Below are 14617 nucleotides of genomic sequence, written 5' to 3'. Positions count from 1 at the left end.
ATGAAATGATACAATAGGCGGAGTCAACATTGAATGATAGTCATCTTCTGCAATCAAAACTGTGCTTTTGAAACCACGTTGAGGTATATAAAACATTTTCGCGGCGCACTCGCCCTTTGTGATAATGTCGGCTGATTATGAAGAGAGGTAAAGTCCCACTTCCGATTGTTTCTCATTCATAGCTAATCGCTGACCACATAGCTAGCTAATCGTTCCGAAATGTACAATTTCTATTGCCCCCAGTGCAGCCATGTTACTGTTTATCACTTGCGATGGCATCTAGCTAGAGCTAACCCAGCCGAGCTTCGGTTGCGATGGTAGCAAAACGCGTCTTCTCCCATCAGGCTAACGCTTTGTGTGCATTCACGTTACCGTTTTTTGTCCATTCCAGTGCCGGTGATATGTTGGGGCCTAGTTCCTACCTGCTTGTATATATGCAACGTCGTTGTGATTAACGTCAGCTAGCTAGCTAGCCATGTATGTAGATACTAACAGCACTAGCTACCTCGACTTCTTAACGTATACTAACGTTTTAGCGAAGCTTTAGCGCCGTAGTACAGTAGCATAGCTAGCATATGCTCATTTTCTACATTCTAGCGACCCGGGCCGATCATGCTAACTGCACTTGAGTATCGTCGAGATTTGCTTGCTTGCTAACGTTAGTTCCCTACCCAAGAAACGTCACATTGCTTATATGGACGAATCTGTTAATTTGATACTGTAGCTAGTCTCTTGTGAATGAGACTATTTAACTATACATCCAGTTTTGCGTTACCTCTACCTATTGATGTCGAGTGTTTGTGCCTTAACCAAGCGTCTGCGCTAACTCGCCATCATGGAAATGTGGACAGCCCAATGAACGTACTGTAGTCTGGCCCAGAGGCAAATGGTTGAAAAGGCAGACATCGTTGTAGGCACAAGGCAGATGACTAGCTAATGACGTTATTTCATTCGTATGCCAGTAAATGGTCGTCATTTCTCCTGGCGTGGTCTAACATCACCACGAATATTGAGCAAAACCGTTGTAGCTTGGTTCTACTGTTGCAGCTCCATGTTTTTGCGCAATGGTTATTAATTTGCAGCTAGCTCACCGTGGAAGTCGTTTACTACCTCTGTTCCAGCTATTTGATTTAATGACATGTAATGACGTCCCTACAGATCCAGAGACAATGGCCCGGAGGGGATGGAGCCCGATGGCATCATTGAGGTGAGTTCATCACTGTCACCGTTTGTTGCCATTCAGTCAGTGCACTTGATACAACAAAATACTTTGAACTTCACCTGGAATTGTGCCACTTGACAATGGTGTATAAGGGAAAGAGCCCTGATACCTGTTCCTGGGAAGTTCTGTTTTTGGTTGCTGATCAACATGTTTTAACAGAGCAACTGGAATGAGATCGTGGACAGCTTCGATGAGATGAGCCTGCGTGAAACTCTTCTCCGAGGGATTTATGCCTATGGTTTTGAGAAGCCTTCCGCCATTCAACAGAGGGCCATCCTCCCTTGCATCAAGGGTGGGTAGAAACCTCGCTTTGAAGCTACCTCTTTAATACTAAACTCTCTTTGAGATTTCCTAGCTTGTGTATTCTTGAATACAATTTTTAACATCCTCCCCCTCGTTCCGTCTAGGTTATGATGTCATCGCACAGGCTCAGTCCGGTACAGGGAAGACCGCTACATTTGCCATCTCCATCCTGCAGCAGATTGATGTTGAGGCAAAGTCGACTCAGGCCCTGGTCCTCGCCCCTACTCGGGAGCTGGCTCAGCAAGTAGGTCGCTCTCAGCACGATGATGATGATGTATCATATTTATAGTGCGCCTTTCCTTGTTGGGGTGACATCAGGGTGCTACACACGTGTTCACCCCTCACCGCCTCGCTGCTCGCCCCACAGATCCAGAAGGTGATCCTGGCCCTGGGTGACTACATGGGCGCCTCATGCCATGCCTGTATCGGCGGCACCAACGTCCGCAACGAGGTGACCAAGCTCCAGGCTGAGGCCCCTCATATAGTGGTGGGCACCCCCGGCCGTGTGTTTGACATGCTGAACCGCAAGTTCCTCGGTGAGTGACGCACCATATTTGCTTTTCTTTTTGAGTTGGAGTACAGACGATCATATATACACACGTGTATTTGATCCAAATTTTAGCTTCTGATCCTTGATTTTCTGCTGTACTTTCTAGATTTGCTTTGGATAAAGTGTCTGCTAAATTAACAACATAAGTGACATTAATTCAATAAAATAAATGTAACGTTTTACTTCAGCCTCCAAGAACATCAAGATGTTTGTCCTTGATGAGGCTGATGAGATGTTGAGCAGAGGTTTCAAGGATCAGATCTATGAGATCTTCCAGAAGCTCGACACCAGCACGCAGGTGAGAAGGTGATGGAGGGACTGGGGCAGAATGAATGAAAGTGTTTTTTTGTAGGTCATAGTCTGACAGACAAAGTAGCGGTTTCTGTTGACTAAGGCAGTACAGCGTGTCATTTTGAGTCATCGTAAACATTGATTGTCCAGTTGGATACTGTAGTTGTCTACTCTTGTGTAAACATGCACTGACAGTGCACTTGTAGGATGTTAGTCATCCTGCTAGTCAGATGCTAAATAATTTTCTTTAACATAACATTTCAACAGAGTACAAATCCTTCCCTCGAGTGTATATGGTTTTAGTGAGCTTATCATTTTACCCCTGTCCTTGATCTGTGCTGTAAAGGTGTAATTGTAAACCAATTGTATCCATTTTGGTGCAACGTCTTCCTGGTTGGAAATTTGTGTCCTCGTGCGAGAGCTGCTTGCTGACTGTGCCTTTCCCGGGGCGCTGTGACACCAGGTGGTGCTCCTGTCGGCTACCATGCCCCAGGATGTGCTGGAGGTCACCAAGAAGTTCATGCGTGATCCCATCCGCATCCTGGTGAAGAAGGAGGAGCTGACCCTGGAGGGAATCCGGCAGTTCTACATCAACGTTGAGAAAGAGGTAGTACCTGAGATGTTTCAACGGGACGTTGGATGGGACTGAATGGAAGGGTTGGAATCAGTCACCGCTGGTTTAAAAGTACAAGTACTTTTTTTCATGGTTGTTGTCACACTTGGGAGTGCATCTTAAAATCTAAATCCCAGATGTCTCTCTTGCTTCTGTGAAACGAGGAAGGTGTTTTAATTGTTTGACCAGAAACCAACGACTGTTCTCTCTGACTGAGCACAGTCCCCTTTCACAGCTTTTTTTTTTTAGCAGAAAGGAGATCCATCTCCAACATGATAGAGTTCTGTGTGTGCATGCAGGCGAGTCATCTCACCTTGGTGTTACGTTGTGTTGGCAGGAGTGGAAGCTGGACACCCTGTGTGACCTGTACGAGACCCTGACCATCACTCAGGCTGTCATCTTCATCAACACCCGTAGAAAGGTGGACTGGCTGACCGAGAAGATGCAATCCAGGGACTTCACCGTCTCTGCCTTGGTGAGAGCCCCTGTTTAGTGGGAGGGGGGAAGAGCCCGGGCCCCTGTTTAGTGGGAGGGGGGGAAGAGCCCGGGCCCCTGTTTAGTGGGAGGGGGGAAGAGCCCGGGCCCCTGTTTAGTACTCTGGGGTTCAGCGGGAGGTTAGGGGGTCCAAAGGGTAACCATTTGTTCGAATGACAGCATGTTCTCATCCATGTGTGTTTGTGTGCCTGTCCTTCAGCACGGTGACATGGACCAGAAGGAAAGGGACCTGATCATGAGGGAGTTCCGTTCAGGGTCCAGTCGGGTCCTTATCACCACAGATCTGCTGGTGAGTGCTGATGCTGCATCATATCCTGATTCTCTCATCTGGTCAGGATTCAATCTGCTGTTGAGTCGAGATGGATCACTGCAGCCTGATTCACTTGAGTCGGGTTGGATATTATTACAGTTAATTATGTTAGTAGAATTGCAAAAACCTGTCTTACTTGGTATTTTATAACTCTTCTTCAGGCCCGAGGAATAGATGTCCAACAAGTGTCTTTGGTGATCAACTATGACCTCCCCACCAACCGTGAGAACTACATCCACAGGTTAGAGCCTCATCTGAATCCTGAAGTCCTCATCCTTCACCACATAACGCATTCATTTGAACCAGCCACCTCAATCTGCAGTTTAACCACTGTGCTATACCTGACAAACTTACTGCAGTTAGATGGCGTCTTCGGGAACCCATCTCATCGTTGTTTTGTTGTCCGTAGGATTGGCAGAGGAGGCCGTTTTGGCAGGAAAGGCGTGGCTATCAACATGGTAACCGAGGACGACAAGAGAACTCTCCGGGATATCGAGACCTTCTACAACACCACGGTGGAGGAGATGCCCCTGAATGTGGCCGACCTCATCTAAAGAGCCCCTCTCTGAGGTCATCTAAAAGAGCCCTCTCTGAGGTCATCTAAAAGAGCTCTCTCTGAGGTCATCTATACCCCCCCACCCTACCCCCCATCATAGCCCTCTATCTTCATTCTAGACAAACTCCTTCAACCACTCCATGTATCCCAATTTTGCACTCTTAAATGGGGCAGGGGAACCCTCCGTTTCCTTCCTCTTCCATGCCCTGTGCTGCCCCTCAGGCCTCATCCGTATTGATAGGGCTACAGGAAAGGGAACCATCCCTCAAGTAATCCCCTTTCCCGCTTTGCTTGATAAAAAGAATTTGTCATGTATGTTTACTCGAGGACAAATTCATTCTTTTCTCTAGCCGTGTTCTTTAAATAAATTAAGAAAACAGGCTTTTGAGTCGTCACAGTGACTGCTGTTACTGTAGCTGCTTCTGCCCCTGAACCATCTTATACACTATGATACACATGCCGCAGGAATGTTTTTAAGGTTGACGTGGTGTTCTCGTCTTCATTCAAGTGGTCGTACAGTATTAAAACTAATGTGAACTATGTGAAAGAAATCCTAGATTCAAATTTCGAGGTCATTATTCTGTACTCGATATTCACACCTGTAGGGAGACTGACACAGCAGGGGGTATTGGGAGTTTTGCTTTGGGTGCAAAGATATTCAATTGGACTCTACAACAGCTCCATTCATATCATTCTGGTCAAATCATTTTATTTATTTTCCACCCTTTTTATTGACATCTTGGTTTAATTTTACAACTTCAGGGAGGGGGGGATGACTTCAATAAAGTTACCAAATAAATCATGCATTTTTGTCTTTCTGATCTTGTGAACTTGTCTGCCTCACAACTTCTTGGTCCCTACTGATCAGGAGTCAGCAGTCTGGTGGTGCGTTGGCACGTATCATTTGATGTGCCATTTATAATAAATGTCACAAGGTTAAAAGGGTTTGTCTTCATTTGGTTCAGTTTAGAAGGGAATCAAACGGGACGGTTGGAGTGCCACGCTGGTGCGTCTGATGTAGCTATTAAGAGATGAGATCATAGAAGAATTCTAATGAGGAATGTTAATAAACAATCTTTGAAGAGACACAAAAGACGGTTAAATATAATTATGGCTCATGAAAATGGAAAAGGCTGTTGTATTTCTGAGGACCATTAACATCTCTATGGTTGGTCGTGACTTCACCACAAGATGGAGTCATTTCCACCCTAGCTTGACTGGATTAGCAGCGGTACTTCTTGCTTCTACATCAGCACTCATTATACAGAAAGTTATTGTACAGAAATGCCTACTTTGAACTTAAAACGTTATCAAGTCATAGGGAACATTTGTTTTGAACTCACTTTTTAAACCTATTCCAGTCCAGTCTTTGTTTCAAGTCTTACCATTGCCACTTCAGGACGAGATGGAGTATAAATCAAATTTTACCTGCTCTTATTTTTTTCATGGGCCTAAATCTTTTTTTATGCAGTAATGTGTTTTTTCTTCAACTTTGACTTCACTAAGTAATAGAAGGGTTAGGGTTAGTAAAGTAAAGCAAACAGCTCAGATTCTTGAATATATTCTCATATGTTTATATAATAGACAAAATCAGTATAGACCTGAGGAGAGCTCTATGCTCTGCAAGTCTTGTGCAGTCTTTCTCCATCCCTTTGCTGGGTGGAAATCCACTAGTCAGTAATCACCCAACTCACCCTCCAACACATTAACTGAATACAGTTCACCGTCGCCCTGCATGCTGTCGTGCTTGCTGGTTTTAATTGCTTTCCCCGGGCCTGTGAACTCACACCAACCTAAGCTCAGCTATATGTCGTCCATGTCAGCGTAGGTGGCCGTTTCTGCTGGGGGTTTTTTGCACCCTCCACTGCGGGCCGTCCAACTGCCTCCCCCAACCCCCCGCCGGCATGGCGATTGTTGCCAGGGCAATAGTGAGTGCAGGGGGCTGGTGGAGGACTGCCTGGGTTGCTCTGCGCTGTGATGGATAGCCAGGCCCCATTTACATGAGAAGAGCAGGGGAACGGGCATGAATAGAGGGACTTTCAATCTGCTTGTCTCCGAGGACTTTCTCCACGACCAACCCCCCATCTTTTTCTTTGTGCGACCCTCCTCCGTTTCTTCACCGCGCCTTTTCTTCTCTTGAACCCCCTCACTTCATTTTCTTTTGCCTCATTGCCTCGGATCTGTCTTGCCCAGTTCTTATGTTTATAATGCTGCCTCTTTCAAACCCACTCACTCTGAGGGTATTATTTGCCTACTTTAAGTTTGATTTGATTGTCACCCCAACACCAGTAGACATAAATATGTTTCCTCTCTGTCCCCTCCTCATCTTCACAATAAGGACATGGCTGACACAATGGAACAGGCGCACTCCATACGTACACAAAACTGAGCTAAACTGGATAATAGGTGTATTATTCCAGACACAGGAGCCAGGGCACATTCATTAGGTCTGATATTTAGACTGTGACAGACATCTTAGACAGAGTCTTCTAGAAGACATGGGGGTTATTGTACTGAACAGCAGATAGTATGACACTAAACCCCCGTAAAGGCACTGTGCAGAAGATTTGATGCACATTAACATACTTGTTCAAGCAGGGATGAACAAACCATCGGGTAGATTCAACTGATGGATGTCTATGGGTGCACACTTACTTACAATAGAGGTGTAAAGTGAGGACTATAGAAACTAACAGTGGCCTAGTTGGGGGATTATCTGTGTCCATCAGGTCCCCTCTGGAGCCTTGACACCCAGGTACTCTGGATGGAGTAGCTAGAGTTGATGCTATCAACAACAGTTTTTTTTAAGCCTGGTTTATCATGTAGAGCTGTTTTTCCCCGTAATTCAGTAAACAGCCAATTTAAAACCATAACAAATATTTTTTTTGACTTCACTTCACTTAAGAAATCCAAGACTCCAAAACAAGTCTTGGTTTAGTCAATAACAGATCTACAACTGAGAAAATACGGTTTATAAATTGGGACTTAAAAGTTGTGTTGAGGCAGGTTCCCCTCCCTCCGTCAGCCCTCCTCCATTCACTCAAGTGCATTCCAAATTCACCGCACCCCTTCCTTAGTGATGTAAATGAGCAAGGTGGAGGAGAGGAGTTGAGGCCAAGCAGGGAAGACAAGCTCTGTTTCCTCACTATCCTGAGCAGCACACTGGAAGACAGTTCTCCTTCTACTGCAGATCACTAAACATTTACAGACAGCTTCATAATGACTTTGTTTTGAGATTTTCACATTTACATTCTTAAAACAGGCTTCTTTTTTCCCTTTACAGCTTAACTTCGTTATTTTCTGCGAACTTTAAAGGGCAAAACTTTGACAGTATAAAGCAATACTGTCTGAAAAAGCCTGCCACTCCGAATTGCGCGAGTGCGGAACTGCGTTTACTTCTGCGTCTAATTTCTAGTGATATTGACAACATGTACAACATGCTGGAGCACCAAATGAAGTCGTCGGTCCAGACGCACCAGCCAGGACCTGGGATGATCCCTGGCAACGGACCAGGTCTGGGTGGCGCACACACAGGTAGCAAGACCACAGCCTGCCCGCCGGGCTCTGACCCCATGGACAAAGTCAAACGGCCCATGAACGCCTTCATGGTCTGGTCTCGAGGCCAGCGGAGAAAAATGGCTCAGGAGAATCCCAAAATGCACAACTCTGAGATCAGCAAGCGCCTGGGTGCCGACTGGAAGCAGCTGACGGATGCGGAGAAGAGACCCTTCATCGACGAGGCCAAGAGGCTGCGGGCCCAGCACATGAAGGAGTACCCCGACTACAAGTACAAGCCCCGCCGCAAGACCAAGCCCATGCTGAAGAAGGACAACCTGGTCAACAACTACATGAGTCCTGGCATGCTGAGCTCCCCCACAGCTCAGGGGGCCGGGGCTAACCAACGGATGGACAGCTACGGCTGGGGCCCGGCGGGGGGGTACACCGGGATGCAAAACGAAGCGCTCAGCTACACCCAGCAGCTGCACCGCTACGACCTGTCAGCACTGCCGTACCCCTCGGGCATGGCCTCAGCTCAGGCTTACATGAACGGAGCCAACTCATACAGGTGAGACTGGAGTTACGTTACCTGTTAAGAGCCGGTGGAAACACACGTGCCGGGTGGCATTCTGGCCATGACTCACTACAGGCTCCTGAGCCAGGGTGGAGTCTAGAATAGTTCAAATGTTCCACATTCAACAGTTGTTGTAGATGAGTAAATAAGAAGATAAGTTATTTGAGACGAGTGACGTATCTTTGACGCTCTTGGTTTATATCATGAGTATCTTTCTGAACCCAGGGTGCGAGGCTTGTCTTTGTCAACAGGTCAGGAAAGCTTTGCTGAACTATAACATGTTGTTGTAACTTCTCCACCAGCAGACACAAACCACTGAAACCATTATCCACTACATTGTCAAACATATAAAAGATAAACGGATCTTGTCCGGGTTTAGGCATGACTATTTTTACTCCTCACTGTTATAATCTGTAAAGCACTAAGTTTTGTAGGTCAATCATGGTGTATAATGCTGAAAGCCCTTTCCTCCCCCTCCCCCTCTCCCTCTCCTCCCCCACCCTCCCCCAGCCCCATGTCCTACAGCAGCAGTCCCCAGCAGCACAGCCCGGTGATGAAACCAGACAGCATGGCCCACTCCCCGACAGGCGGCCATCCCCACGCCCACCAGAGGGGCCTGCAGGGGGACCTGAGGGACATGATCAGCATGTACATGCCACCCGGCGAGTCCACAGACCCCAACGGTCAGAGAGGCTACTCAAACATCCCCCAGCATTACCTCGGAGGCTCGGTACCTCTGACTCACATCTGAGAGGCAGGATTCGAACCTTGGGAGGTGCTTGGAAACTTTCACGGTAATTTTCAGTCTTTAGCACTGGCCTGTGATTGGCTGTGGGCCGTCTGGCAGGGTTTCACCAAGAGGCCGAAGAGAAAGAGAGAGAAAACGATGATCCCTCACCAAATGAAGGATGGGATGGTGAATGTTTTCATGACGAATAAACCTATTTTTATGTTTCGCTCAGTGTCGGAGGATATCCTCTTGACTGATAAAGGGCAAAAGGACAAATTAACGCCAAGCAGAGAATCCACAAAGAGGCCCCGTTTGGGTAAACATTTCTAACAGCCTGGGCTCACTGGAGACTGGTCCAACCTGCCATGTCTGAACTCTCTGAACTGTCAGAGACATTGACAATCCCAAGTGTTGCACTCAAATGTCTTTGCAAAAAAATAGTAAATTGCCCCAAAATGGGTCTATACTTGGTGTAATTTATATTAAACAACAGCTGAATACAGTTCTGTTTCCAAATGATGATGAACTTTTGTTTGTTTGGTGATTTTATACATGTTTAGCTGTAGTTCAATACTTTGTCAAATATAGCCCAGGCTATTGTAAAATAAAACACATTTCTTTTTTTTCCAAACCCCCTTACACTAAGGGCATTGCTGTATGAAGTAACATGATGTCACTGGTGTAATAAATACATACAATTATTTCATTTGAATTACTTTACTGCCACACCACTTGCCGATTGGGTCTGTATTCAAAACCATCCAGGTCTTAGTACTATTAAAGTACTGAGGGAGAAAATGAACCAGCTGAAATAATATCTACTACAACACCCAAGTGTTTAAGATAAATCTGTTATATAAGCCGTGTTCAAAATAAATAGTCCGGTATTACTAAAATAGTGGAATTTTAAGCTATTAGTGTTTCTCCAACAACGGAGAGACTCCTGGGTGACAGTTAACAGTAATAGCAGCGGCCTAACCTTAGGAGAACTACTTAGCACTGCTACATACTGGAGCAATTCCACGAACTGGGGGTATACAGAGTACAGCCAGAGGAAACATGAACAAGGCACTTTAAACATCTCACTTTCCACTTCTGCCCGCTCTTTTCCTCTGCCCGCTGACACAATAGACAAGTGGCTGTCCAGACCATAATTACCCGTTTCGGAAAACTCATTGTTGGATGTCTTTGAGCATGCAGGTGCACACAGTAAAACCCTGGTTCTCAGCGTTTCTGACGGCTGCCTTTGTCCTCCTCTCTCTGGATATCCCATGGGGCAGAAAATTAGCATCGCATTGAGGGCCTCGTCTTTCTTATCCTATAGTCCGAGCTTAACCCTTTCACTGCTCCCTGCCATTCTCATGCTAATGCGAAGGCCTTGTCAGCACTGCCTGGTTTGTCCTGGGAATGTGGCAGAGCAACCAATGATGTGAGTGCATCTATATACAGACACTAGGGTTGTTATAAACCTTTAACCAAGTGGCACAACATGACAATAACGTACTTGTTACAAAAATAAATGTGTAAATAAAAAGTTAGCATCACTACAAGAAATTGTTATATAGTAAAAAAGTATTTGAAAAATAAAGAAGTTTATGCATTACAATTTCTTTTTAGGGTATGGACAGGTTTTTCTACATAGTATAGGAGAGGAAATTTAATGAACAGCCAAGCAAGTCCTACAACTTCTACTGACATGGTGGGGACAACATGAGGTGTGTTGTGGCGGTTTGATGCGAGAAGGCGGGCAGCCCAGTCTGGAAGCTACGCCTCACTGCCATGTGACAAGAGGGGGCTGGATGGGCAGCATATTTGATCCCAGCTGTAAACAGTCACCCATGACTGGGGCAGTTTTCTGTCACGGTTGACAAGATGGAAGCCGTTTGACTGTGTGTGTGGCACTGGGGAGGTGTGATGAGGAGATAGAGGGATGTGTTTTGTCTGGAACAATCTCTACTACTCCTGCCGACTACCATGTAGATAGTGTGATCTTAGATTGGGGCCACAGCTTTAGTCCAAGTTATCCAGACCTTAGACTGGTTAACTTGGGAAGCATCACAACATTACTGAGTGAATGGTGTGTGTGTGTGTGTGTTTGTAACTTGGCATGACAGTTCCAACCCTACATTACAGAAGTCAACAACATGCACAACACAAACTTTTTAACACACAACATACTCTACACAGCAGCATCTCAACATGACTCTGCTCCTGAGCGAACGGTGTGTGTGTGTGTGGATTGCCTGCCCCATTTTACAGCTCTTTGTCTCCTCATACAACACAGGCCCTACAAAATCTAGGTCAAGAAGACAACTACACACACACACACACGCACACAACTCTGAAAGACACATTTGGGTGTCATTCAGATTCTTGTTGACCAATTCCATTTGTAAACTGGCTCAGTTTATTTGGCTATGTTGTTTTATATAGTTAAATCTTGAGTTCTGAAGACTTTCGACAGTACAAAAGAACATTCCTCACAGAAAACATCCCTTCAAATTGGGACATTGACTCAAGTCACAAAAAGTGAAACTTGTCTTTAGATGAGTCATTCAGGTTCCCTAGATTGCCTCCCACACAGAGATGAAGAGATATATGGTAGAGGTGTGTATGCGTGTATAAGGCTCTACATTTGCCTGGGCTACATGTATGATATGCGTCATAACTTGACCTCCAATAATAAACAACCGTATTGACAACATATAACAACACATGCATACAAAAGAATGACTTAAAGTACCGGGTTTCATTTCTCATCTGAGCGGTGGTTTCAGCTGAGGTCTACGCCTCCTTCTCCTTCACACTGGAGGTCGGGCTCCTGTAGTACCAGATCTGAGCCAGCAGGAGGCAGCAGAGACAGGAAGCCACAGCATGACTCAGAGTAGAGAGAGACTGGCCCGTCTCCTGAAGCCCGGAGCAACATGGAAGAACAACAGAAGAACAGGGGGGGGTTACACATTCTTACATTTGTTGTTATTAAATGTTCTATAAGTGCAGGTTAAACAAGATAACGATTACTTTTTAGCTTGTTGTGTGTATGTGTTTGTGTTATGCTAAATGACTAAATTGTATATATAAAACTGTAAGTGAGTGGGTTTAAGTATTCAGGCACCATACCTGCAGGGAAGTGAAAATGAGAGCGAGGGAGCCAGCGAAGGCCAGACACACAGCCAGACCAGACAGCTGACCTGTGGTCCCACTGCAGTAGTTAGTCCACACCTGAACTGCCTGGACACACATTACCCACCACACAGCAGCAGTCAGACCCTCATTCAACCACATGAGCCGAGTCACTTTAGGGAGTGGTACACCATCGCCGTTTAAAGAGACTCAGGTGTCAAAAGGTCCACAGGTACATTCTTACACTTTTCAAGGTTCATGTTGTTTAATTGTATATTTTTTAACTACATGCTCTTATGGTTCTTCCCTTTGGCACTTATTTGGTTTTTCACAATGTATGCTTCATGTTTTGGTTACCCGCGATGTTATAATCAGTGACCTATGCACTTTTGTAAAGCTCTCTTTTGGAAGTCGCTTTGGATAAAAGCGTCTGCTAAATGGATAAATGTAAAAGTACCTTGCTTGCAACCACAGCTCCTATGACGGAGGACTGCATCCCAGAGAGGATGTAGGGAGGGATCAGAGAGGACGCCAGCAGGAGCACCGCCCCACAGTACGCCATCACCACCAACAGCCCTAACACACACACACAAGCAACACAACACAGCGGACACCAACTTCAATATCTCTAAGCAACTTAGGATCCTTGAATCATCATTTTCACTGATCTTATGTTGTACTTTCTACATGTACTAATAGTACAAGGCTTCGGATAAGATTTAGCGTTTGCTTTATGCTTGAACTGTTAATGGAATTAAGTAGCTGGTTTGGGTAGTTTATGCATGTCCTAAGCTCGCACCTTTGGCAGTGTCTCCACGGTAGCGTAGGACCAGGAAGACCAGAGACAGGGTCTGGAGAAGAGTGAACACTCTCTCACTCCAGGCGCTGAGGAAACATGGGCGAGCACACAAGCAAAAAAGGCGTACATTAGCATTTTATAGGATGAATATGTTATATTAGATATATTAGATGTTAGCCTTGTGATATCTGTTGCCCTGCCCGTGAGGTGTTCATGTTTCAGGCTGCATAATTTGTACCTGACGGGGAAGTTGTTAGCCATGCAGTAAACCACAGGCTCAGTTAAAACATACAGCTGGAGAAGAAGCGAGGTGAGGCTGAGACCCTCCGCATTCCCGGCCTTCCACACCGTCCACACCTGCGGTATCTGTGCTGAAGGGGTATGGGGGATCACAGACAGGCGGGGCTTGAACAAGAAAGCCAACCAGAAAAAGCAGAACCTGAAAGTGATTTTTTTTTACCTAGCACGACGCCAAGCAGAATCCATACTCCTGCAAATTTGCTCAATACAATCTTCAGACACGGAACTGGTCACACAAAACACATAATATTCAAAAACACGAAAAAAAAACTGTAAAGGGTCATGCAAAGTTGTATATCCGTATTAGGCAAACAAAACGATGTATTTCGCAAAACAAAATGTAGACAGATTCATAACCTAGGAAAGGTTTAGAACCTCCAACACTTCTGTAAAGACATTAGCGAATTAGTGGAATTCATGTTAATGTTAGTCGTGATGGTATATAATGCATTGCTCACCGTGCATAAAGTTTATGTCGACGAAAAACCTGTCATAACATTTCTCTGGTATTAAGTAAGTTAATAAAAACTGTTTGGTAGGTGACAGCGTTTCAACACCCGAAGTGGCCATCTTTCGAACTGTGCGTTCAGGAATGTTGACCCACTATTTTTGTGGAAACACATTCTCCAGATCCTGATGTCAGGAAAATGACTCACGTGAGTGTAATCAAATATTCTCATACGGAAACGATATCTCTCTGCACTCAACATAAAATATTTTTTTTCTTGGATTCAACAGACGATGTCCAACTCACCTGCATTTACTGAGCTCTTTTAAGTCAAGTGAATGTATGTATATGATGCTGTCAGTTTTAAAGTACATATTTACCTGCAACCTCTCACTGAATCCTAGAAATCTTAAAGGTTTGTGTTGTTATTTTGTGGTGTTATGTATAGCCTTTCTGTATGCTCTATATATTTTTTTTTAGTTCTCTGGTATTTTCACTGAACCACGAGGGATGCATCTTAGTAGAGAAGTACAAGAGGAAGAAGATAATAACTGATGTTTTTTATTGTGGTGTAGCAGCTCTGTTAAAATGACTGATTAAACACATGACACAGATAAGGTCTTTCAATGCAAGGTGATGTATTGCTAAACTCAAATCATTAGTTAATAAATAGTCAGTCCATAAATATTAGTTAATAAATAGTCAGTTTATCTGGAACTAAGCATTTCCTGTGAGACATTCAAAATGGTAGGCTATACTTTATAAATAACATTCCAATCCTGAGGCTCATGAAGGTTAGTGCCCA

At 45.0% G+C, this 14617-nt stretch overlaps 3 protein-coding genes across 3 annotated transcripts; 2 read left to right on the top strand and 1 right to left on the bottom strand.

Annotated features, from left to right (window-relative positions):
- Positions 1-85: 85 nt before the first annotated feature.
- On the top strand, positions 86-5144 carry eif4a1b (eukaryotic translation initiation factor 4A1B). The gene is made up of 11 exons (XM_047020656.1): positions 86-147; positions 1159-1207; positions 1382-1514; positions 1630-1769; positions 1893-2061; positions 2264-2373; positions 2830-2973; positions 3317-3454; positions 3674-3763; positions 3946-4025; positions 4194-5144. Exons 1-11 carry the CDS (start codon positions 125-127, stop codon positions 4336-4338), a joined length of 1221 nt encoding a protein of 406 aa, XP_046876612.1. The 5' UTR covers positions 86-124; the 3' UTR covers positions 4339-5144.
- Positions 5056-13987, bottom strand: LOC124468082 (mannose-P-dolichol utilization defect 1 protein-like). The gene is made up of 8 exons (XM_047020660.1): positions 13823-13987; positions 13525-13590; positions 13303-13435; positions 13065-13150; positions 12723-12841; positions 12263-12373; positions 11886-12049; positions 5056-5361 (listed from the first exon to the last, which is right to left on the bottom strand). Exons 1-7 carry the CDS (start codon positions 13932-13934, stop codon positions 11927-11929), a joined length of 750 nt encoding a protein of 249 aa, XP_046876616.1. The 5' UTR covers positions 13935-13987; the 3' UTR covers positions 5056-5361; positions 11886-11926.
- On the top strand, positions 5370-11732 carry LOC124468081 (transcription factor Sox-19a-like). The gene is made up of 2 exons (XM_047020658.1): positions 5370-8406; positions 8923-11732. The coding sequence occupies exons 1-2, from the start codon at positions 7769-7771 to the stop codon at positions 9161-9163; spliced, it is 879 nt and encodes a 292-aa protein (XP_046876614.1). The 5' UTR covers positions 5370-7768; the 3' UTR covers positions 9164-11732.
- Positions 13988-14617: the final 630 nt, after the last annotated feature.

This window comes from Hypomesus transpacificus, chromosome 5 (assembly GCF_021917145.1).
Source record: "Hypomesus transpacificus isolate Combined female chromosome 5, fHypTra1, whole genome shotgun sequence".
NCBI lineage: Eukaryota > Metazoa > Chordata > Actinopteri > Osmeriformes > Osmeridae > Hypomesus > Hypomesus transpacificus.
This window is presented reverse-complemented; position numbering and strand designations above follow the sequence as displayed.

What these genes read in the sequence shown, in the direction of transcription:
- eif4a1b (XM_047020656.1), top strand. Translation starts at nt 125, where the DNA reads ATGTCGGCTGATTATGAAGAGAG. An exon ending in AGCCCGATGGCATCATTGAG is followed by an intron (nt 1,208 to 1,381) that starts GTGAGTTCATCA and finishes ATGTTTTAACAG; the next exon opens with AGCAACTGGAATGAGATCGT. An exon ending in CGTGAGAACTACATCCACAG is followed by an intron (nt 4,026 to 4,193) that starts GTTAGAGCCTCA and finishes TGTTGTCCGTAG; the next exon opens with GATTGGCAGAGGAGGCCGTT.
- LOC124468081 (XM_047020658.1), top strand. Translation starts at nt 7,769, where the DNA reads ATGTACAACATGCTGGAGCACCAAATGAAGTCGTCGGTCCAGACGCAC. An exon ending in AACGGAGCCAACTCATACAG is followed by an intron (nt 8,407 to 8,922) that starts GTGAGACTGGAG and finishes ACCCTCCCCCAG; the next exon opens with CCCCATGTCCTACAGCAGCA.
- LOC124468082 (XM_047020660.1), bottom strand. Translation starts at nt 13,934, where the DNA reads ATGGCCACTTCGGGTGTTGAAACGCTGTCACCTACCAAACAGTTTTTA. An exon ending in TCTGCTTGGCGTCGTGCTAG is followed by an intron (nt 13,436 to 13,524) that starts GTAAAAAAAAAT and finishes ATACCCCTTCAG; the next exon opens with CACAGATACCGCAGGTGTGG. An exon ending in GCTAACAACTTCCCCGTCAG is followed by an intron (nt 13,151 to 13,302) that starts GTACAAATTATG and finishes ATGTTTCCTCAG; the next exon opens with CGCCTGGAGTGAGAGAGTGT.